Source organism: Penicillium maclennaniae (assembly GCF_028827695.1).
Source record: "Penicillium maclennaniae strain IBT 15551 chromosome Unknown utg000003l:1.0-5670915.0:1.0-5674809.0, whole genome shotgun sequence".
In the NCBI taxonomy this organism is placed as follows: domain Eukaryota; kingdom Fungi; phylum Ascomycota; class Eurotiomycetes; order Eurotiales; family Aspergillaceae; genus Penicillium; species Penicillium maclennaniae.
In genome coordinates, this window is record NW_026623215.1 from 5,270,135 (window position 1) to 5,292,769 (window position 22,635).

Sequence of the window (22,635 nt, forward strand, 5' to 3'; positions counted from 1 at the left end):
CCATTTCTAGAGTAAGAAAGAAAAGATCAATTTTCTGCTAAAATTGCTTATGTCACTCCGCGGTTGCTACTTATGCCTGAGTCTTCAGGCAAGAATTCACAACAGATACTAACCCGTTCAGGACAGTTATGTAATTTTATGCCTCAGGCCACATCACCGTGAGTTCAAGGCCTCGCTTTCCATTCCATTCTCCCCCCAAAGACTCTACCTCTTTGCCTGTCGTTCTCGGGTCTCTCATCCCTCTTTATTCCACCCGGGTACATCCTTTCCCCACCCAACCTTTCGCCTGATCGTCATTGATGTCTTTTCTGCTTTCTTGAACTCTACTCTCTCTCCATTGGCCAGGATTTCCTTGACTTCGTTCTATCAGGCGGCTCGTATTGCCCGAAGTCGCGCACGAGGGCATTTCCTCGGACCAACACCCGTTTCTTTTCTCCTCGCTCACTCTGGCTGCTTCCACGCATTCAAACCGCGATTATGAGTTCTTCTGAGGATGATGTTCCTCTCGTCCGCGCCAATGGCCGCGCCAATCGTAAGTCTTCCCCAGGTTGACTCGGCTGCCATATGTACACCACCGTCTCGATTCTCTTTCGAGGGCATCTTTCATCGAAACCGCCTTCTATCACTTTCCCTCTCACTTCACAATGTTTACTCTGCCTTTCTCATCTCATTTCCGGACTTGCTAACATGCGACCATTTGCGCGTCTAGCTACACCCCCGTCCGCCAAGTCGAACGGCCAATCATCAACAACCAGTGAACTTGATCCTGGTGTATCTGTGCGATTTGGTGCTGTGCAGGACGAGGATGTGAAGATGGACGACGCCGATGAGGACGCGCGCGGCGTGAGCAAACGCAAGTCTCGGTCAAGCATCGACCAGAAGAAGTCGTACGCGGAGTTTGACAGCAGTGACGAGGATGATCAACCTCTGGTACGCCCTATTTAGCCCCGATACCTTTCCCTTTGCGACATTGGTCGCGATTGGTTTCAGCGACTGACCATTCGACAGAGCAAGCGCCGGCGAACTTCCGTCAAACACGAAGACCCCGAAACTGACGACGACGTTCCATTGGCACTCAACGGACGAAAGCTCCCTAAAGCCTCTGAGACGGCCATCGGCGAGTCGTCCGATTCCGACGTGCCTATCGAGCGAAAACTCTCTGCGCAAAAGAAGAAGATCGAGGCCAAGGCTAAGGCGGAGGCTCCCTCTGCGCGCAAAGCAGCAGCCGCAAAGAAAGACATCAAGCCGGCCGCGGCCAAAAACCAAGCCAATGGTGTCAAAAGGGAACAGACTGGCGATAAGTCCTCGGTCCAGAAGGTGAAGGCCGATGTCGGTAGTGCGAAGAAAGGCAGAGGCAAGGTCAAGGCCGAGAGTGCAGAAGCGGAGGACGAGGAGGACGAATACCGCTGGTGGGATGACCCCGCCAAGGGTGACGGAACCAAAAAGTGGACGACCTTGGAGCACAACGGTGTGGTCTTCCCCCGCCGTATGAGCCTCTTCCCGAGAACGTCAAGATGAAGTATGACGGCGTTCCGATTACACTTCACCCAGATGCTGAAGAGGTTGCTGGGTTCTTCGGTAGTATGCTTAACTCGACTCACAACGTTGAGAACCCTGTCTTCCAGAAGAACTTCTTTGGAGACTTCAGGGATATCATCAAGAAGACTGGCGGTGCCAAGGACCCTCAAGGTAACAAAGTCGATATCAAAGAGTTTGCCAAATGCGACTTCAAGCCTATATTTGAATACTACGATGCGCAGCGTGAGGAGAAGCGGAATCTGCCTGCTGCTGAAAAAAAGGCCCTCAAGGCCAAGAAAGACGCGGATGAAGCGATGTACCAATACTGCATATGGGACGGTCGCAAGCAGAAGGTGGGCAATTTCCGCGTTGAACCTCCTTCCCTCTTCCGAGGCCGTGGTGAGCACCCCAAGACTGGTCATGTCAAGACTCGCGTGCAGCCTGAGCAAATTACTATCAACATTGGCAAAGAAGCCACCGTGCCACCCCCGCCCCCAGGTCACAGATGGAAGGAGGTCAAACATGACCAGGAGGGCACTTGGCTCGCCATGTGGCAGGAGAACATCAACGGCAATTACAAATACGTCATGCTGGCCGCGAACTCCGATGTCAAGGGTCAAAGCGACTTCAAAAAGTTTGAGAAAGCCCGAGAACTGAAGAAGTACATCGACAAGATTCGGAAAGATTACCAGAAGAATCTTAAGAATGACCTCATGGTCGAGCGTCAGAAGGCGACAGCTGTGTATCTCATTGATCAGTTCGCTCTGCGTGCTGGTAATGAGAAGGGCGAGGACGAGGCCGAGACTGTCGGCTGCTGCTCGTTGAAGTACGAGAACATCTCTCTCAAGCCACCCTGCACGGTTGTCTTCGATTTCTTAGGTAAAGATTCCATCCGCTTCTACGATGAAGTCCAAGTCGATCCTCAGGTCTTCAAGAATTTGAAGATCTTCAAGAAGGCTCCCAAGAAGAACGGTGATGAGATCTTTGATCGTTTGACGGTAAGCGCAAATCCTTAATCTTGTTTATTGGCATTTCACTGACATCCGTAGACATCCGCTCTCAACAAGCACCTGCAAAATTACATGCCTGGTCTGACTGCTAAGGTCTTCCGTACTTACAATGCTTCTTACACTATGAGCACTCTGCTGCAGGAACTGAAGGCGACGGGCACCGTTATCGAAAAGGTCAAGGCCTATAACGATGCGAATCGCAGGGTTGCCATTCTGTGTAACCACAAGCGCACAGTTACAGCAGGGCATGCCAATGCCATGGAGAAGATGAGTGAGCGGGTAAGTTGAACTGAAGCCGTCCCCGAAGTTTCAAATCTGACAGATTTCCTACGCAACAGATCAAAGGTCTCCGTTACCAAAAGTGGCGTCTGAAGATGCAAATGCTTGATCTTGAACCCAACCTCAAGAAAAAGAAGGGTGCTGCGTTCTTTGAACGGGACGAGGACCTTGACATGGAATGGATTAAGGAACATCAGGCCTTCTTGATAGAGGAGCAAACCCAGAAGATCAAGAAGAAGTTTGAGAAAGACAACGAAAAGCGAGTTGCCGATGGCGAGAAGGAGATGAAGGTCTCCGAGCTCAACGAGCGCCTGGAAGTTGTCGGGGAGATGAAGAAGAAGTTCGACAAGGAGAACAAAATCGGCAAGGTTGAGGCCGAAGGCCGAGGTCCTACTGTTGAGAAACTTGAAGCTCAGATCACGAAGCTGGACCAGCGTGTGGCCACAATGTCTGTTCAGGCCCAAGATAAGGAGGACAACAAGGAGGTTGCCCTGGGCACATCGAAAATCGTGAGTAATTTCTCTCTATGCAACCCGACCTTCACTAACTCGCTCTAGAACTACATTGATCCTCGCCTCACGGTCGTCTTCAGCAAGAAGTTCAATGTGCCCATTGAGAAGTTCTTCTCTAAGGCTTTGCGCGAGAAGTTTGAGTGGGCTATCAAGTCTGTGGATGAGGACTGGGAGTTCTAGTTCTCAACTGGGTCCGAATCCTTTGCTATCTTCTTATATTTCCTCTTATCTGGTGAGTGGGGTTGTGTCCCATGTTTTCGCTTCTTTTTTCTTGCATGAGATAGGGTGGATCCCCCTCTCAATTTTTTTTTCTCGTCTGATGCACCCAATTGGACCCGCATCGCATGCTTTACGATAGTCGCACCTGTTGGAACGGAACATCAACGCATACCAAACTCCAAAAAGAAAAGACAAAAAGAAAAAAAGGAGACCTGAAACCACGCATCGCATCTATAGCTTGGTGGCATTTGACATGGCAAATTCCGTTGCCTTTCCGCACTGACGCTGGTCAGTTCATAGATGTCTATAAAGAAAGATCAAGGACCGCAATGTACTTTTACCTCTATTTCAAACCATCGCAATGTAAATTACTAATTGTAGAAATCAATAAATCGCACCTAGCTCCGAATAAGAGGACTACGCAGTCCCGGAGCGGAACCTCTACGCGAACTGCGTACATCGTCATCGTGCATCGTGCATCATGCATCGTTCACCCAGTGGCCGTCTTGAACCAGGGAAACATGCCCTCCCTTGTTATTACCCACTCCTACAGCACGGAACCCACCATGTTGAAAACAAACTTCAAGTCAATTCTAAATTGCTTATAGCACGCCGCTAGAAGACATTATCACATGCGGGTGTAACCTTGAAAATGGATTGGAATTGTTGGAAGTATGGGCTCAATATGCAAAATGCTCGAATGAATGGTAAGACCGTGAGGGTACACGTAAAGGCCAAAGATATATGCATGAAAAATAACATCCCGACCAGTGGAGAGGTATTACAGTACAATCGTCCGTACTGGGCTGCTAGGCCCAAATTTGACAATGTAGAATGGGGGAGAGCGTAAGGTCTGGGAGTCTGGTATCTAGTGGGAAGGGAGAATAAGAGAAGAGAAGTGAAGTGAAAGGGTTGAGACGGGAATCATAGGGGGTCGTGTTGGCGGGGTTAACGGGAGGGGAAATGCTCTTGGTGGACACAATGCGATGCGATGCGAATTTCGAGAACGATCCAAAGAGACCGTGTATGAGAAAAGAAAGGGGGGGTATTTTGTCGCACTTTGTTCAGGGCCACCAGCCCATGCGCTTGTAGCTCTCGACCATCTCGCGGATGCTATCGGCGTCAAGACGCTCGTACTTGGGTTTCCAGCCGGTTGTCTGCTCAAAGTGCGAGCCGTCGATCGACATGTCCTGATCCTTGAGCACGTCAAGCTCCAAGAACGGTCCAATTGGACCGGGCCGCTCGATCTTGCTCTTCTCGATCAATTCAGCCCATGTCTGCAGGCTGACCTCGTTCATGTCGTCAACCACGTCGTCTAGGTTCATCTTGGCTAACTGGGAGATCAGGGTACCGGTGAATGTGACCTTGAGACCAAACACTTCGGATAAAGCCTTGGCGAAGTGTTCTTGCCTGGTATCATTATGATCGACGACGTTGAAGGCAACCGTTTCTGAGGCCTTGGACTCCTCCAGCGGACCCTTAGCGGCGCGCCATTCGGCCGCGGCCCAAAGTGCACTGGCGGCATCCTTGACGTGCAAAGTGTTCACTTTGACGTCCTTGGAGTAGAGGAGCTCGAGATCCTGCTTCAACTCGAGGTGCACGCGCGCCAGACAGATACCCATGGCAAAGTAGCCCGGATTGTATTCACCGTATACGTGGGGCAGACGCATCGCACAGAACTGCAGACCGGGAATAGTGAGCAGCTTGTCCGCCGCCTTCAGCTTCCACTTGGCCAGATTGTGCCATGGCTGGAGCTTGTCACTTTCCTTGCGCGGCGAAGATCCGCTCTTGTAAACGTGCGCGGTCGAACATTCGATGAAGGCGGGGATTCCACGCTTAGCGACCTCCTTGCCGAGGGCATAGCTGAGTACGAAGGAGCGCGCTTCGTAGACGTCGTCGGGTTGTGAATGTCGTGTCTCGCCGCCGCAGTTGATCACGTAGTCGAATTCTTCACCATTGGCACGGTCGAAGACGCGCGGAAGATGCTCTGCAGAAAGGAAACATTCACTTGTTAGAGGGGGCAAATTCGTTAAGCGTCGGGGTAAACGGGGCGCCTACGTTCTCGGCTGGCATCGGCCTGGACGAACTTTTCCTGCGAGCAGGCCTCTTTAAATTCGGGAGCCAACCAAGCCAGTTGGGGCAAGACCTTATCAACAATACGGACTTCCGAGGCCAGATTGTTTTCGTGGATGTAGAGGGCCAGATGACGGCCAATGAAGCCTTTTAGAGTGTTAGCGGGGAACCCCCGAGATTTGAAAAATAGGGGAACGCACCAAGGCCACCGATGATCAAAACAGCGGGCTTTTTGTCGGCCATTGTGGAAGACAACAGCAATTCCTCCCGACACAAGGGAGAGGAGGGGAAGAGAAGGGGAGACAGACAATGATTATAAGGGGGGTTGGAAGAGGGGGAGAAATAGAAAGCCTCAAAGTGGGAGGCAAAGGACGCAAGTGACACGAAATGCTCCACACGGCGCCGTAGAAAATTCCAGGATCGTTCCTCAACCCTAGGACATCCTTTAGCACATTATCCCGCGCCCTTCCCTAATTTCCCATGGCGCAGGCCCCTTAACGCGGTTGATCTATAGTCTCTCGGGCTAAGTGGGCTATGGTGGACTACAGTGGACCCGCGGCGAGACATCTCGTCACCCGTGTGTCCCATGGTTCTGGAATTTCCTTCGATCTGGGGTTCATTGACTTAATATTCTGCAAGGCTGCGTGGCAATCTTCAAATATCAGGCTTGAGAGTCACCCCAATCTCAAACTCGATCATGTTGAGCGCGCCCTCGTCTTTCGCGTTCCAAGCACAGATCACTCGATTCTCCAGTGCTTGCAGATCCTGCCCGCCACGGCGAATCACGAACGAGACGCCGCTCCAATTTAGATGGACCACCGCGTAACACCGGTTCAGGCAGACCATCTCAGATAGTAGTTGCTGGGAGACTGCGTCGCCGGCTTTATTCTCCATTTTGTTCAGGAAGTCGTCCGCGTCATGGTAGAATTCGAAAGGGACGCATACGGGCTCCTGTGGGTTGTCGAATTCTGATGAGGTCACCAGGAAGTAGGTGGCCAACATGTTCGATCCGGGGTGCGTTTTTGGGCGCTGAACGACCTCTGTGGTTGGAGGATCTGTTAATCGGTGAGCATTAGTCAACAATTGGCGGTTTTGGTGTTTTTTTTCTTTGGGCTTGGCTTGGCTTACCATCCTTCCGGAGAAGGCCTGCAGAGGCGTTGAATTGACCAGGGATTACCGACGGACGTAGCAGAGACATGCTCATCAAATCATATCGAGAAATCAGACCTTCGGTAGCAGCGCGCGGAGAAGCAAGATAACCACCGGTAATAAGACGCCCAGGACCGAACAATCCTCCTGCGGTTTCTTTCTGGCGACTTGGAAATCGTTGAGTAATCTCGACGCTCGGTAGCGGCGTCGAAATGGTAGAATCAAGCTGGTTGACATCAAGCATTTGCTTGATGGCTTTCTTTCTGGTGACAGAACCGGCGACAGCGCCAGTCGCAATAGATTCATCAGAACGAGTGTTCGGTACCTTGAAACAATCAGCAAAGTAAACCTCAAATGGTGAAAATGTAGCAGAACCGTCAGATTAGGGAAGCTCACGTCCTGCGTCGTCGAAGTGCGCCTGGACTTGGATGATTTCTCGAGGAGGATCACAAGGACATCGATCATCCTGTCTCGAGTGAGTAGCAATCGATGGTCATCTGGAGCAGGCTACTTACGGTGTCTCGTCATCGGGGTATTTGCAACCGCTATCCTTCCCATCGAGACGATCTTCAATCAGATTATTCTCTCGATTTTCGTCACCCCAATACTTGGTTGCGTATTCCTCAAGAAATTCCTCGGCGCACAGAAGACGCAGAGTCTTGCTGTCCCTAAGACTTGTCCAAGAGTAGTTTGACTGGACGTGGGTGTTCAATTGGCCTCGGAGCCTGTCCCATGGTCCTTGCTTCAGGTCGAAAAACAAACGAAATTCATCAAGCTTGCTCTTGATTGACAATTCTGTCACCATTCTTGATAAACCTGTAGGGGTCTCTGGCTCATGGAACACTGTGTCGCTAATATTCGCGCACGTCTTTCGGGTGCTTGGTGGTGGCATTGTTCGTACTTCGAAGGTCAAGACGAGAAAGGAATGTAATGGTGGTGAGTGGCAACGAGAATTGAAAAGAAAAGCACAGATGAAGATAAAATACTAAACGAGGGAACAAGTGAGCATGTCGATGAGCTGCATGCTGAGAGATCAATTTACATTAGGACAGTGCATGCGCTCGTCTGTTTGCTGAGAATAATATTCTACGACTACTCTGCTTTTTTGTGTTCTTTCTTCAACACGAAGAATGAGCACGTATTAACAAGAATGTGCCTTCTGTGGCCAGAAGAAGAAGATAGTGCGGGAAGGCCTAGAGGTCTTGTTCTCTTATTTTTTCCGACCTCTTTCTCAACGTGTTTTGACAAACTCCCGGTGAAATAGATCGACTTCTCATGAACAGATAACTTGAAATAGGCTAAGCTTCACCAAGCCGACCCCGTAACTTCAATATATTGTATATGTGACTTCAAAAGTAATCCTAAGAGCAAAGATAAATGGGGTTTGCTACAATTAAATCGCGCCGAGGTATCTCAGAGAGTTCCGCAGCTCTTTGATAGCCGTGTCAACATCATCAAACGTCATTGCTGACACTGCCCACCGAGCATGCTTCTGAGCTAAAGCAATAGAATTATCATCCACCCCATGCGTGGGCTGACTCGGCGCAGCAGGAGGGGGAGCAATGGGAGTCCGAGCTGCAGGCGCAGAGGGGGGCGGGAGGTGGGCACTGGCACTAGTTGGATCGTAGAATGAAGCAGGATCCGGCGCGGGCACTGACGGACTAGCCGGCGGTGGGAAAGACTGGAAAGTATTGGAAGGCTGTGAAATGTGATGTGCGTGGGAGCCAGGTGTGTCTGGTAGATTGAGGACTCCGCTCGAGTCTCCAAAGGTGCTTGGTGCCGAGGGCAGCTCCAGGCCGCCCGAGGGCGCATCATTGTTAATTCGGCCTGAAGAACCAGGGGCACTCTGTGGAACAGAGGGGATATCCGGAGTTGTGGAGGTAGGCGGTCTTGGAAGTGATGATGCACGAGACGGGTGGAGAGACGCGTCAAGAGAAGACTGATGAGCCATTTGTCGACCCAGACGATCGGCCTCATCCGGAATTTCCTCGACAGAGGCCTGTCTCGGCTTGGACGCTTGTTCTGCGACGGATTCATCGAACGCCTGTACATCAGGATCGGCGACAGCAAGCTCCTCATCCTCCTTTGGCACGGGGTTCGTCTCATTGGGGTCTTCCCCGGCCTTGATTGCTTTCACAATTCGGACAGCATGGTATTTGGCAAATTTGATTCTTCCAGCAATCTCAGGTTCAAGGTCTCCCCAGATTTGACATAGCTCAAGGAATGTAGCCGCCGCTTGGAAGGTGTCTGCTGTTTGCCTACGTGAATTTATAAGACTTTGTTGACTTGATCATAACGCAGCATAAATACTCACTTGGTGACCTTGTTGGCCGTCATAGCCGCCTCGGCGCGACCGAAGACCTCCAATCCAAATTGTTCAATGTATGCACTGGCTGCAACGTTATCCGTGATCGTCTCATTGTCCGGGTTCTCAATTTTGACCTGTTCTCGTTGATGTCAGTCACGGCCAGGGGAAGCGGGGTGAAATTGCGATGGACCTGCTCTAGCTTTTCCACCAGGTTAGTCGTATAGAGCTTGATCTCGTCGTCTGAGGTGTGAAGGCCTCGCTCGATGATTTGATTCACAATATGGAAATTGCCTGCCACATTGGTTGATCAGCTTATGTCCCATTCGCGGGGAAGTGCGCACACTTACACCAGTAGGCAACCACCGGTTTAGCCTTCTCGATCTGCGCAGCGCGCAGGGCAAAGCGCCCAATATCGGCCGTTCGTAGACCAGCGGGAACACTGCTTGCCATGGTCGAATTGTTGAAGATGTTCACAGAGGGGGAAGCCAGATGACGTTTGGAGCTTTCCGCCCGTGCGGAGAACGATAAAGTCTTATCTATGGAGGACGCCGTTCAAGGTGCGCGTACTGGAAATACCGAATAAAGAAACGTGGTCAAAGTTCATTAATTGGCTATATAATAAATGGACCGCTCTTATGCGTCTTCAAGAATCCACTCTCCAATGTCCACACGCTCCTCTGCTAAAGCCTCAACCTCGAAATGGTCTTCTACTTGTCCACCTGGCCCACCTATACGCTCAATAACAATCCATATTTGGCCCTGTGAATCCAGACTCGGTGACAAGTCAAAATCATCCACTCGGACTCCCGACGGGGAATCACAATGTGATCCATCTTCCGAAACGGCGAGAGTCTTCTTATACGGTCCCTGTCCCAACTCCACGGTCATCAACACGGGGGACGAGGCTACAGTCCGAGAGCCGATCATGGATGACTTATTCCGGGCTATAAGCTTGATGCGTGTGAGGCGAGATATTTGCAAGGGAGCTAGCATCCGGTCTTTTCCGGGTGGTAGGATGCCCACTCCAGATAGGGTGACTCGACGGCCTGCAGACTCGGAAGCTAATGGTCGCACCACACACGGAATCGTAGAGGAAATCCAGAGCGTAAAGCGACCAATTTGGTCAGGGGCGAATGTAGAGCAGACGATAGTATACACCCCCTTATCAAGAGATCGGGCCTCTGCCAGAGCGCATCCTCGACGGTAGTCGCCACTATCTGCGATGATATCTCTGCTTCGTACCCTGGCAATGCGCTGGCCATTAGACCAGAAAAGCTTCACATGAGTTGCAAGCTCGGCTTCTGTGGATTCAAGTAGAATGGAAACATCGGTCTTTTCGGAAACTTGAAGGCTGAACTGCGGGTTGGATGAATACCGGGCTGACTCTGCGTTCCCGCCGGCAGTCAGAGCGGTCCACGAACCACTGGCTTTGCTCAAGCAAAGGTAGCTGTCAAGGGAAGGAGCTAGGGACACTGGAGAAGTCGAAAATGCGGAGAGGGTGAAATTCTGACTGGATGATGGGAGGGATTGTTCTGAGATCACAGCCGTGTAGGTTGTCCGTGGGGGCATCTCAAGTCTCATGAGAGTGTTGGGAGAATCCACATAAGGTCCCCGATGTAGGGCACCATCACTCAGAGAAACCCGTTTGCCGTCTGCTTGGAATATGTAGATGCTGATGAATCCAAGCACTCCAGCCTCTGGTCCGTGGTTTTTCAAGTAGTAATGGTGATCCGTCTTGAAGTGTTTGCCCAGCAACAGCCAGACAGTTCCTCCCAGTTCACTACGGACAGAGAACTGCGGGTTCTTCACGAAGCATCCCGCAATAACGCGGCCATGAGATAAGTCCCACGTGAAGTGAATATCCTCGCGGTACTTGAACAGACCCGGATTCCAGTTGAGATAAAGGTGCTCGAAATTTTGCAAGACCTGCTCGCAATCCATCCAGAAGACTCCTGGAGAAAGAGATGGTGCATCATGATCGTGCTCAGTTGCACGATTCTGCATGATCTTTGGCTCTGCGCCAGCCCAAGGATTTTTCAGAAGACATTGGCGACGCCCGTTGATTTCCTTCATGTCTAGGATCGCGTAGTCATGCTCACTTACCAAGCCCAAGCCTTGTTGTTCGAGCTCTGTCAGCTTGCCAGTTCCGATCGTCAGAACCACATCGCCATATGAGAAGGCCTTGAACAATCGTCCCCAGATCTCGTCCGAGGTGGTATCGTCGTTATGTAAGAAGACTTGCTCTGGAATCCAGCCAGTGAGGACCCATAAGTCTGTTCCCGAGTTACTTCCCGGGAAGTCATAGCCACCGCGAACTTTCAAGTACGCCTTCTCGACTAGGGCAGGCCATAAGAAATTAGGATGGTTGCGGTCAATCACATGGAGCGACCGTGCCGTCTTGGAAGATGGCAGACGGTCGTCTATGACCACTTTTCGAAAGCATCCGTTGAAGTAGAAGGAGAAAATGTATTTCCCTGAAGGTGACAAAGTCGGTTCCTCGGGACTCTCCGCACATGGATACATTGCCGGCGAGGCATGCTGCGCTGGTTAGCTTCAGTCTAGCATTACAATATCACAATTCGTACCTTTGCCAACCCACGTTCGGATCTGGAGGTAGTCGCGCAAAGGCTAGCAACTACCGAGCAGTCGGTCAACACATCTTGCACGAGGTCGGTTCGCCCTGTCACCGAGACCAACGGCTGCTCGTCGGGGGTCCAGTCCAACTTCCTCGCCCGCAGCAAGTCCGAAGGGCGTCTCCATCCCGCAAAAATATCGCCCTGCAATTCAGATATGCGGAGATCTGGTGCATCCCTAGGCCCAGTTAAAATGGTCGCACAGCACGATCATGGCACCATGAGAACACGTACGTGAAAGGCTGGCCATCAATGGTAGCGAACTCTGAAGGCAGAGGGGCGCGATTCCACGGCGGAAATATGAAGCCGTTTAGTTTAGCACCCTCGAGAATGATGATCTCTTCACGCGTGGTGAGCTTTCGCTTGGATGCGGGGAGCCGCAAGCTGGTATTTATTTGCCGAGCAACCGATTGCCAATCGGCAGCGGCTTTGATCCTCTCGGCTCGGGTCAGAAGTTCTTTGCATTTGGAGTCGAGTTGCTTCTTATCGTCTGCGGGTGCCAGGCGCAAGGCTTTCATGTAGTGCTCGGCGGCATCGATCGCAGCATCCAGAGCCGCTTTCTGAGTGGTCGCGGTAGCTATGACCCCCTCGGCTTGCTAATTGCCGGTCAATTTCACCAATCGTCAAAGATTCCGGGGTCGGATAGACTATGACATACCAGTGCTTGAGCAACATATTGCCCATGGGGTCTTAGACATGGCGCGCTTGTTTGGTGTAAGCCAGTGAAAGTTGGCGATCGGATGTGTTGGAGCCGACGCGCCCCGCCAGAAGGCTCTACGACCATCTACTTTGATGACAACAACGCCATATACACTGTTGAGCTAGATCTTCTCGGAATAAACAGAAACAGCCAGTCATAACAGATATCATAACGACTCCTCTGGCCTAGCCGCTATGATCGGCTCGGATATGCAGCTGGTCGGCGGGAGCGGTGGACCTCGGCTCGTTTTCATCACCGCGCCGAGGCCGTTTTCTCATGCCTGTGGCCGGTTGTCACCTTCTCCCGGGTGACATCGATGACTATGACTTGAGTGCTCCTGGTGCTCCTTCTCTCAAGTCATCTTGGATTCTATTGACCCTTTGTCACTACCATCCATAGCTCCTTCGTCTTCGGAGCAAGTGTCGTTCAGAGGCCCCGCTCCGATCTCCCCCCTTTAGCCTCTTGCTTTTCGGATTTGTCGCTATCTCGACTCGTGAACCGGTGTTTGGTCGATACAAATCATGACCGGTCAATCGAAACCTGTCCGCTTGTCACCATGGGGCAGCGCAGTCGCCGGTGCGACGGGCGCCGTGCTTGCCAACGCCATTGTATACCCACTGGATCTGTGAGACTTTGATCTGATAAACTCCGCATTTTGGAATCAGACCCGCTGACCGCTTTTGCTTCACGCCAGGGTCAAGACGAAATTGCAAGTCCAAGTCAAGTCGACAAAGGGAGATGCTGGGGTGCAAGAAGTCGAACACTATGAATCGACTATGGACGCCATCAAAAAAATTGTCGCAAAGGAAGGTCCCACCGGTCTATACTCGGGAATCGCCGGTGGTCTGCTAGGTGTTGCGTCTACCAACTTTGCCTACTTTTACTGGTACAGCATTGTCCGGACCCTTTACATGGCCTCGAACAAGAGCAACACACAACCCGGTACCGCGATCGAGCTGTCCCTGGGTGCCGTCGCCGGCGCGGTCGCCCAGATCTTCACCATTCCCGTATCGGTCGTTACAACCCGCCAGCAGACACAACCGAAGGGAGAGAAGAAGGGCCTCATTGAGACAGGTCGTGAGGTTGTCGAGAGCGAGGACGGCTGGTCCGGCCTGTGGCGCGGTCTCAAGGCCAGTTTGATCCTTGTCGTCAACCCGGCCATCACCTACGGCGCCTACCAACGTCTGAAGGATGTCTTCTTCCCCGGCAAGAATAGCCTCAAGCCCTGGGAGGCATTCTGTGAGTCAATTATACTCCGCCCTCGGGCCTTATGTTCGCTAACACCACAGTAGTCCTCGGTGCCATGTCGAAGGCTCTGGCAACCATTGCCACTCAGCCCTTGATCGTGGCCAAGGTTGGTCTGCAGTCTCGTCCCCCACCGAGCCGACAGGGCAAGCCCTTTAAGACTTTCGGTGAAGTCATGAAGTATATTATCGAGCACGAAGGCCCCCTGTCTTTGTTCAAGGGTATCGGCCCGCAGATTACAAAGGGCCTGTTGGTGCAAGGCCTGTTAATGATGACCAAGGAGAGGTACGATCTGCAGTGCATTCACTCAAATATTCATATACTAACATTCTAATAGGATGGAACTCCTCTTCGTCGTTCTGTTTGCATACATCCAGAGGATCAGAAAGGAGAGACTGAAGAAGGTAGTTGACACTGCTGCGTCAGCGGCCCAAGCCAGCTTGTCCGCCACCCTGAAATGAGGTAGTTCTATGGAAACCTCTACCTAATCTGTGCCTATGATTTTCTCTTTTGACTTGACTTGTGTCATTTGTCGGCGTGTTAGTACTTCCGGTACTCCCTTTTGTGATACTCCTGAACAGTCAAGACATACCCGGCTCTCTGATTTGGAGGCGCCGCGTGATGTACCCTGCCGTAAATGGAAATAGATTATTTTATTCTTTCAAATTTTCACACTGGGTTTTGGACACTTGATGACCTACGCTAGGCTACATGAAGTTGTTCTGTTGACAGATTGTGGATGCATGCAGTTTAGGTCATTGATTCGCGTAGGCGTTGAGAGTGACAATGCATCAAAATCATTTAGGTAGCAGGAATACATACATCGAGATGACTGTGGATATGTCCCCGAAGATGTTCCTTCTTTAGGGAGCCTCATGAAATATATTAACTCTAAATTGTGCTTCTTAGGAAGCCATCCGTCAAGCTCAACTTCATCTGAATTTCCTTTTCAAGTCACATCCGTGATAAGGAGACCTACAATGCTCAAGAAAAAAATCAAAGGGCTCGAAAACGTATCAGACCAAATAGAATGTCACAATTTGACGTTTGAGAACAACCAAAACATTGAGCAAAGGAAGTCGCAGAACACATAGCTCAAGTACAGCATTGTAAAAGCTAAAATAGAACACGACCATAAACAAAGCTCACACAGAGCGCGCGGCTAACGCACGCGGCGACGAAAAGGCTTGAAACCTTTCCAGTTATAGAGACATCACCTCTTACCATCTTAACTGTATGAGTATATTTATAAATCGAGTAGCCATAGCCTATTAAATTATTTAGCTCCTATTTCAGTTCGACAAGACATTATAGGCAGTGTCTGGATTTGGACCAGTTAATGACTCTACGTAAGCGCTTCAGGGGCTGCCATGCTAATGATCCTATGATTAGCATTAAGAGGCACCGTGCCTCGCTCTAGCAATGTACTTAATGTGGCTAGTGGAAACGTATAGGCTCCCGGAAGCTCCTGACATAAAGTATTGACATTGCATGAACTGCTAGAGCCAAGTCCCACAGAGTGCATCGAATGAAGGGCTATAACAGGAACAACCAATACTTATAGCTGATAAGCGTTCCAGCCACTGTGCTTCGAGTTTCACATAGTGAATTTCTGATTGGCGGGATAGGTTATGTTTGGGTGTTTGCTTGACGCTCCTTTTCCTCTTCAACGCGATTTTTCCCGATTTCTCATGGCTCATATGTTTCTGGTTTCACTTTTTCTCCAGGTTATGGATGGACTGCAAGTCTCGCTCTCTATTTACAGTAGTATTTCTGTCGACTCAATCAGATAAAGGGACCATACTGCACTATAACTCCTGTGACCGCTCTTCAGTCACGACCTTCCTTTTCCATCCTAATCGCCCCACAACGCATCTGAAAACATGGAGCCCCGGATGTGTTACGACGATGTCGCATGGGAACAATCCGACGATGTCTCCGACAATTGGTTGCTTCAGTTTCTTGATATCGACGTCAAGAGACCGATTGGGAAGTTTATCCTGAAGCATGATTCTGGTGCCGATCCCGAGTTTACAATCCTTCGAAAGGGGGCTTTCAATATCGTATTACAAATGAAGTACACGTACAGCGCCACCAACATCCGCTTTTCACAGCCTGGGGCCATTCTTTTTCCCGAGGAAAAAGTTCAGAACGAAGTTGCCGTGATGCGATATATCTCAGACCAGACATCAATTCCAGTTCCATTCATTCTTCACTCGGGTACACGGGAGGAGAGCCCCCTCAATCTGAGCCCTTGCATTATGATGAGCCACATAGAACATACGACAAGCATGTATGATGTTCTCAACACACCAGGATGTCCAAATGAAGAGCGGGGAGTCCTCGACCCAAAAATTGAAGAAGATCAACTTGGTATGCTATATACACAACTAGCAAAGATCCTGCTGCAGCTTTCTCGGCCAGATGAATTCCCCAAAATAGGGTCCCTTAATCAGGTGGATGACTTTTCCTGGGAAGTGACTAGCCGTCCATTGTCAATGAATATGAATGAGCTTGTCCGTTTAGGGACTCTGCCTCGATCAAAACTTCCATCCTTAGATGCCACTTTCAAGACAGCATCTTCATACATTGAAGCCCTAGCACAGCTCAACATCCAACATCTACTGCATCAAAGGAATGATGCGGTGCAGTCTGCAGATGACTGTCGCCGGAAGTTTGTTGCAAGACAGCTATTTTACACGCTTGCCAGGGACAAGAAACTGTCTCTGCCAAGTTTCGAGAATGGTCCATTCAAACTCTGGTGTGATGATTTCGGGCCAGCCAATATTCTTCTCAATGAGGTTATGCATATTGCCGGTGTGGTGGACTGGGAGTTCACATATGCAGCACCGGTGGAGTTTTCATACGCGTCACCATGGTGGCTCCTTATCGAGAAGCCCGAATACTGGTCCGAAGGTATCGAGGACTGGGCCCGAGTATTCGATCACCGCCCAAAGACATTCCTCACGGCAATGAGGCATTGTGAAGATATGGACGCTCAGCACAGCCAGCGCCGGCTCTCGGATCAGATGCAACGGAGCTGGGAAAGCGGAGAATTCTGGGTGGCGTATGCGATTTTGCACAGCTTTGCGTTTGAAGCGATCTACTGGCAGAAAATCGACCAGCGGTTCTTTGGGCCTACGGAGACCGACGATCCCAGCGAGGCATGGAAAGAGCGGTTGGACTTGCTGGACGAAAATCAAAAGGGTGAGATGGAACGGCTAGTGACGAGAAAGCTTGAGGAGATGGAGAACAGGGTTTTGGCGTGGGACCCGGATTAGTATACTGAATCGCCAGGAGTTGATGAGAAGGAGAGAAGAAAAAGCAAATGAGGCCAAGGAATCTCACCAGTGAGCTTATGATAACTATGTACGTAATATGAGCAGGATATTCAATGTTCCCTTTGTTTTCTTGTAAAAACGGTCTTCTCAGGATTCGATAACTTTCCAGCCTTCTACGCATTTGAAAGTAATTTGTAAATAGATTTGGTATCAGAAAGCAGAAGCAACCCAGTGGGCTCGTGGGGTCGTAGTTTCAAAGCGCAAAACAACCGTCATCAATGATATTGAAGTTACCAATATCCTGATTTTACTAATGAAGAAGATGAATTTATAGAATTTGATTCTTATATAGTACCTGAAAGTGATTTAGAAGAAGGTCAATTTAGAATGTTAGAAGTAGATAATAGAGTAATAATTCCTGAATTAACACACACAAGAATTGTTATATCAGCTGCAGATGTTATACATTCTTATGCTTGCCCTTCATTAGGTATTAAAGCTGATGCATATCCTGGTAGATTAAATCAAGCTTCTGTTTACAGGCGCTCTCCTTATCTATAGGGATACTAAAGGCCGTACTTCGTCATCACTAGCTGTAGAGCTAAGGCGTTTCGACTATATAAAATTGTCGTCGAATCTAATACTAATATCAATTTAGCGGATTCAAAAAGCTAGAGGCCACTATTCTAGTAGTTTCGTAGCAGCATCATTAGACGACGAAAACCGGGCTCACCTGTATGTTAGGCTAGAAATGAAATGCCTGGGTCTGCAATCGCGTATCTTCGGCAACGATAGGCCGGCCTCCGACTTCCTACGCGGCGATCACTCTTCCCTGACTTTGGGAAGTCTCCACACCACATCTGCCAGAGCAAAGGCAGGGGACAGCATGAGATGGCCACCATGGAGCTCCGAGTCAAGCGATGACCAGAAGGAACATTCGGAGTCTAGCCTCGGAAGCTGGTCCTCGCACCCCACATCAACAAACAACAGCTCCCCTCTCGACTGGACTGCTTTCACCGAGGCCAGAACAATCCTTCCAACCCTTCTCTTGACAAGCGGTATTCTACTCGCAGTGCGCTTCCATCGCAGCTACCTGCGCCGCTTCCCCGATGCCGCCAGCATCTCACCTTCGTTTCTCCGCCGCCGAACGGTCTTCGGCCAAGTGACCAGCGTTGGCGATGGTGACAACTTCAGAATATACCACACACCTGGGGGCCGACTTGCTGGATGGGGCTGGCTGCCATGGAAAAAGGTCCCTACCACTAAAAAGGAGCTAAAGGATAAGACCGTACGTCTCTCTCGATTTACCCTCTCCTGACACTCGCATTCATGACCACCTCCACCTTTCACGCTTCCCAGTACTTACCTCAAAAAAAGCTATTATTGCTAATAATGTTGACAATTATCAGATCCACATCCGTCTAGCTGGCATAGACGCCCCCGAACTCGCTCACTTCGGTCGCCCCGAACAACCATTTGCCCGCGACTCCCACGCCTGGCTAACATCATACCTCCTTAACCGACGCATACGAGCCTTCGTCTGGCGACAAGACCAATACCAGCGCGTTGTCGGAAGCGTATATGTCCGACGCGCATTCGATTTTCCACCATTCCGCAGGCGCGATGTCTCCTATGAGATGTTGAAGCGCGGTCTGGCAACCGTGTACGAAGCCAAGGTGGGCGCGGAATTCGGAGGCGAGGCGATGGAGCAGAAGTATCGTCGTGCCGAGTGGTGGGCGAAGAAAAGGGCTAAAGGACTTTGGAAGGATTATCGTCGTGTTGGGTCGGGTTGGGAAAGTCCGAGGGAATATAAGATTCGCATGGGCATGGGTGATCCGCAGGACAATGGCGCAAAACGGAAGTCTAAATCATGATTGCACATTACGACATGAGTGAACGAAGTCAATTGAATCAAACATTCAGGTCTCTGAACATAGTGCTGCGACACTTTCCCTTAAAATCAATCAATGTTTATATTCTAGGCTCAACGTACAAGATGGCCCGGCCCATATTTATATACGGCACGCGTGCTTGACCCTTCAGGTGTATGCCCAAGAAAATCATATGACTGAGTGAGCGAAGCACTATCAAGGAAAGCACTAGAGCTAATTCCGCTTGTAAGGATATGGTACATCACGTTGAGTATAGCTGTACAAAGGCACCGAGGCGACTTCGGAGATCCTCGGCCCTGAACCATCACAGGGGTATAAAAAAGCACCGGCAATCATCGCGCATGTGCCAAGTATATGAGAGCCCAATTAAAGATATGCATATATGTAGGAGTCAGCCCTAGCAGAATCGTCGTTCAAATTCCGCGAATAGCTTCGGGGGTTATCTCGTCACTCGAATTACCCTCGACTCGCCAGAGACACCCGCGCCGCTCGTAATGCTCAAGAAGAGCTCTGCTGGTCTCTTCGAATTTTCGCAGCCGCTGCTGCCATGTTTCGATTGAGTCGTCTTCTCTCTGTGTCAATGTCTCGCCCGTGACGTCGTCTTTGCCGGGGACCTTGGGCGCGTGGAAGTCCGTGTTGTACACCCGCCCTGATGGCTCGTGAACCCAGCGTGAGGCAATGCGTGCCAGTATCACGGAGGGTGGAGTGACGAGCTGCACCACGAAGTTCACGGGGACCAAGGTGTCAAGGCTTGTTGCTTGAGCAGCAGTGCGGGGAAATCCATCAAGAATGAAGGAGGCAGTGGGGAGAATCTGGGGAGATGAAGCGGCGGGCTGCGAGGAGGATGTGGATGTGGCGGAAGTAGAAGAAGTATTGAGTGACGAAGACGGCTTGAGCCAGCCCTTAGATGCCAGTTCAGAGGAGATGAGACTGAGAATCATCGAGTCTGGGACCAGATTGCCAGACTGCATTGCGGCCTCAGCTTCTTTGCCTGTGATTCAAGTCAGGCAATGGGTCTTTTGCGGCGCATAATTATGTGTTCTAGAGCCAGTGAGACGTACCAAGCTGTGTCCTACGACGAACATTCTCTCGCAAAAGATCACCCGAGCTGATGGATGCCAACTGGGGGAAGCGCGCGAGCAGTCGCTCGGACTGCGTTCCCTTTCCTACACCCGGAGCACCGACGAGAATGATGCGCGCAGCCTTCTTTAGCTGCCTCGTGGTGTGCGACATGCTGAGGCGTTGTCTTGTCGGTGTGTCGTCACGTCGTTTGCAGAGGCCCCGATATAAAATTGTCCCCGGGTAAACCCGTTCCTGGGAATTTTGTGGGGCGGTAGTGAAGGGGGCCAAACGTTTTAAGCAGAGCTGAAGCGCGATATTCTTTCGCTAATTCATGGTAGAAGTAGGAGCCGAGATAGCAGGTACAAGCGTTGTAAGCCCCAATGCCTAGCGCATATTACCAATTTGCGATTTTGTGGGGGTGCATGCAGTTGCTTGCTTGGGCCTCCGGTGAGAAGCTCCGAGGGAATGTTGAATGTCCGAGGGAAAGGAAGTGAACGGCCCAACAAGGTCAGCTACAGTGACAGTCTCGGCTACAAGAAAAGCAAGCAAGAAAAAGACAAAAGTACAATAGACAAACGGGGAAATGGAGATTCGGTAATGGCGAAAGCACGGGCAGTTCTTCACATGCATCTCAATTGTTGTGTTGTCGCCCGATTCCCAAGGCTAACAGTCATTAAGGTCATGTGATATGGGGCGCGGCGCGTGTCGCGTCGCCCCCAATCGGTTTGATAACGAGGAATCTTCTAAGGTTGCCCAGCGCGCAACGGACTTTGGCATATCTCACGACTCCAACTCGTCATCATGATTCGACAGGATGCTCACCGTATCGATCCCAAACGCAGGAATACCATCGATCACAAAAAAAGGCAGTTCGCTGTACCTATCTACAAGCAGCAGGACTATCCGTACCGTCTGAATCTGTACGACACGCCGCCGACGGCCGAGATCACCCTCGAGCAATTTGAACAATGGGCCATTGATCGGTTGAAAGGTACGCGAGGCGCAATTCCGTTTCTTGTTTTTTTTTTTTTGGCAGCTACTGAAACCGTTACAGTCCTCGCCGAGATCGAAGCTTGCTCCTATCGCAACAAATCCCCCGCGGAGACTGAACAACACATTACTCCTCTTCTCCAGAAATATCTCCCTCTATCCGCCAATACTTCTTCTTCAAATGGTGCCGCCGACACGCGTTTGAAAAATGAACGCCAAAAGGACCATTACTCACACTTCATCCTCCGCCTGGCCTTCTCCGCCACAGAGGACCTCCGCCGCCGATTTGCCCGCGCCGAGACCATGCTCTTCCGCTTCCGCTTCCAGAAGGACGATTCGAGAGAACGACGCGCTTTCATTGAAAGTTTGAGTCTCGACTGGGATCCAGTAAGCGAATTTGAACGAAATGAAATTGCCGAGCACTTGGCTAGCGCGACACCTGGTTTGCAACGGGTGAGTGATGAGACATGGTACAAAGTTGACTGGGAGAAAGTTCCCGAACTCGTCGAGAGAAGATCAGTGTATATGCGGAGGGGTAAGGCCTATGTTCCTGGAAGAGAACAGCTAAGCATGATCATGGCGGAATTTACTGCCCGCCTGGAACGTTCGCTGGAGGTATGTCTCGGCCAGTGTACGAGCCCGATAGCCTTTTTCTAACACAGATTAGCTCACAAGCCGAGCACTACCCCGTCTAGACGAGGACGACCGGCTCACCCCCATCCTCAACCACCTCTCTAAGAACTTTGGCAGCGCCGAGTCTGTTTACACTGAAAGCGAAGGGCATGTCGACGGAGCGGAGATTAGAGCAAGCTCTATCGACGCGCTTTCTCAACATTTCCCACTGTGCATGCGCAGCCTACACATGAACCTGCGCAAGAATCACCACTTGAAGCACTTCGGACGACTTCAATACACCTTGTTCCTAAAGGGCATTGGTCTCTCATTAGAAGAGTGTATACTCTTCTGGCGCCAGTCCTTCAAGGGAAAGACCGATGACGAATTCAACTCTCAGTACAAATACAACATCCGTCACGCCTACGGTGACGTGGGCGGTGATGTTAACCGCCGAGGCCGGGGATACGCGCCCTATTCCTGCCAAAAGATCCTTGGCGACAGCAACCCCGGCATTGGTCAGACTCACGGATGCCCGTACCGCCACTACTCCGTTGACAACCTCGTTGGACTACTGCAGGCAACAGGCGTCAGTGACAAAGAGGTCCTACGCGGAGTGCGTGAGGACATAGGCAAGCAACGATATCATATTGCGTGCAATCGTGTCTTCGAATCGACACACAAGAATGAGATTAAAAAGGTCAAGGAGGATGGGACGTGGAGCCAGGCTGACTTGGATACAATCGTTCATCCGAATACCTACTTTAAGCGCAGCTACTTGTTGAAGCAGCTGGCCAAAGCTCCGAGCCGAGATGTTTGAGCATGTGAATATTTTTTTTCTTTCTTTAAGTCCATCGCGGGTGATGGCTATTCGATTGGCGTTTGGAAATAGGATTGTACACAGAGAAACTAGGAGGTTCTGCAATAGCAGGTTCATTACAGGCACAGAAACAGTCCATAAATCGTAACATTACAAGGGGTCTGTGACCACAGCTGATTCCCAGTGAATCCGAAAGGATCGGAACGACCTTTCAAAACCAGGTGCCCAGCAACGGGTCAAGTCGTTCTTCGCTCGACGCGGAAACAACTTCATCATTGAAAGGAGTGAAGTTGACAAATAAATGTTATATTCTGCGTTGGCGTGGAAGAAAT

General features: G+C 50.5%; 10 protein-coding genes across 10 annotated transcripts; 5 read left to right on the top strand and 5 right to left on the bottom strand.

The window, feature by feature from the left end:
* Positions 1-477: 477 nt before the first annotated feature.
* On the top strand, positions 478-3,499 carry N7477_004085 (DNA topoisomerase 1; the record flags this gene model as incomplete). Its single annotated transcript, XM_056965748.1, has 7 exons — positions 478-532; positions 596-930; positions 1,009-1,473; positions 1,494-2,516; positions 2,568-2,807; positions 2,867-3,316; positions 3,365-3,499. 7 exons carry the CDS (start codon positions 478-480, stop codon positions 3,497-3,499), a joined length of 2,703 nt encoding a protein of 900 aa, XP_056825701.1.
* A 1,103-nt stretch (positions 3,500-4,602) lies between these two features.
* On the bottom strand, positions 4,603-5,854 carry N7477_004086 (NAD-dependent epimerase/dehydratase family protein; the record flags this gene model as incomplete). The annotated part of the gene is made up of 3 exons (XM_056965749.1): positions 4,603-5,525; positions 5,597-5,758; positions 5,812-5,854. The coding sequence occupies 3 exons, from the start codon at positions 5,852-5,854 to the stop codon at positions 4,603-4,605; spliced, it is 1,128 nt and encodes a 375-aa protein (XP_056825702.1).
* Positions 5,855-6,265: 411 nt separating this feature from the next.
* Positions 6,266-7,565, bottom strand: N7477_004087 (uncharacterized protein; the record flags this gene model as incomplete). The annotated part of the gene is made up of 3 exons (XM_056965750.1): positions 6,266-6,666; positions 6,740-7,023; positions 7,276-7,565. The coding sequence occupies 3 exons, from the start codon at positions 7,563-7,565 to the stop codon at positions 6,266-6,268; spliced, it is 975 nt and encodes a 324-aa protein (XP_056825703.1).
* Positions 7,566-8,153: 588 nt separating this feature from the next.
* Positions 8,154-9,518, bottom strand: N7477_004088 (uncharacterized protein; the record flags this gene model as incomplete). Its single annotated transcript, XM_056965751.1, has 4 exons — positions 8,154-9,018; positions 9,075-9,202; positions 9,259-9,359; positions 9,416-9,518. 4 exons carry the CDS (start codon positions 9,516-9,518, stop codon positions 8,154-8,156), a joined length of 1,197 nt encoding a protein of 398 aa, XP_056825704.1.
* Positions 9,519-9,701: 183 nt separating this feature from the next.
* N7477_004089 (calpain-like protease PalBory) lies at positions 9,702-12,399 on the bottom strand (the record flags this gene model as incomplete). The annotated part of the gene is made up of 4 exons (XM_056965752.1): positions 9,702-11,606; positions 11,654-11,879; positions 11,936-12,293; positions 12,360-12,399. 4 exons carry the CDS (start codon positions 12,397-12,399, stop codon positions 9,702-9,704), a joined length of 2,529 nt encoding a protein of 842 aa, XP_056825705.1.
* A 523-nt stretch (positions 12,400-12,922) lies between these two features.
* N7477_004090 (putative peroxisomal carrier protein) lies at positions 12,923-14,107 on the top strand (the record flags this gene model as incomplete). The annotated part of the gene is made up of 4 exons (XM_056965753.1): positions 12,923-13,026; positions 13,096-13,640; positions 13,694-13,931; positions 13,984-14,107. The coding sequence occupies 4 exons, from the start codon at positions 12,923-12,925 to the stop codon at positions 14,105-14,107; spliced, it is 1,011 nt and encodes a 336-aa protein (XP_056825706.1).
* Positions 14,108-15,529: 1,422 nt separating this feature from the next.
* On the top strand, positions 15,530-16,927 carry N7477_004091 (uncharacterized protein; the record flags this gene model as incomplete). The annotated part of the gene is made up of 1 exon (XM_056965754.1): positions 15,530-16,927. The coding sequence occupies one exon, from the start codon at positions 15,530-15,532 to the stop codon at positions 16,925-16,927; it is 1,398 nt and encodes a 465-aa protein (XP_056825707.1).
* Positions 16,928-17,678: 751 nt separating this feature from the next.
* N7477_004092 (thermonuclease family protein) lies at positions 17,679-18,801 on the top strand (the record flags this gene model as incomplete). Its single annotated transcript, XM_056965755.1, has 2 exons — positions 17,679-18,215; positions 18,337-18,801. The coding sequence occupies 2 exons, from the start codon at positions 17,679-17,681 to the stop codon at positions 18,799-18,801; spliced, it is 1,002 nt and encodes a 333-aa protein (XP_056825708.1).
* Positions 18,802-19,232: 431 nt separating this feature from the next.
* N7477_004093 (adenylate kinase ADK2) lies at positions 19,233-20,052 on the bottom strand (the record flags this gene model as incomplete). The annotated part of the gene is made up of 2 exons (XM_056965756.1): positions 19,233-19,810; positions 19,881-20,052. 2 exons carry the CDS (start codon positions 20,050-20,052, stop codon positions 19,233-19,235), a joined length of 750 nt encoding a protein of 249 aa, XP_056825709.1.
* Positions 20,053-20,682: 630 nt separating this feature from the next.
* Positions 20,683-22,303, top strand: N7477_004094 (DNA primase subunit PRI2; the record flags this gene model as incomplete). Its single annotated transcript, XM_056965757.1, has 3 exons — positions 20,683-20,872; positions 20,918-21,486; positions 21,539-22,303. The coding sequence occupies 3 exons, from the start codon at positions 20,683-20,685 to the stop codon at positions 22,301-22,303; spliced, it is 1,524 nt and encodes a 507-aa protein (XP_056825710.1).
* Positions 22,304-22,635: the final 332 nt, after the last annotated feature.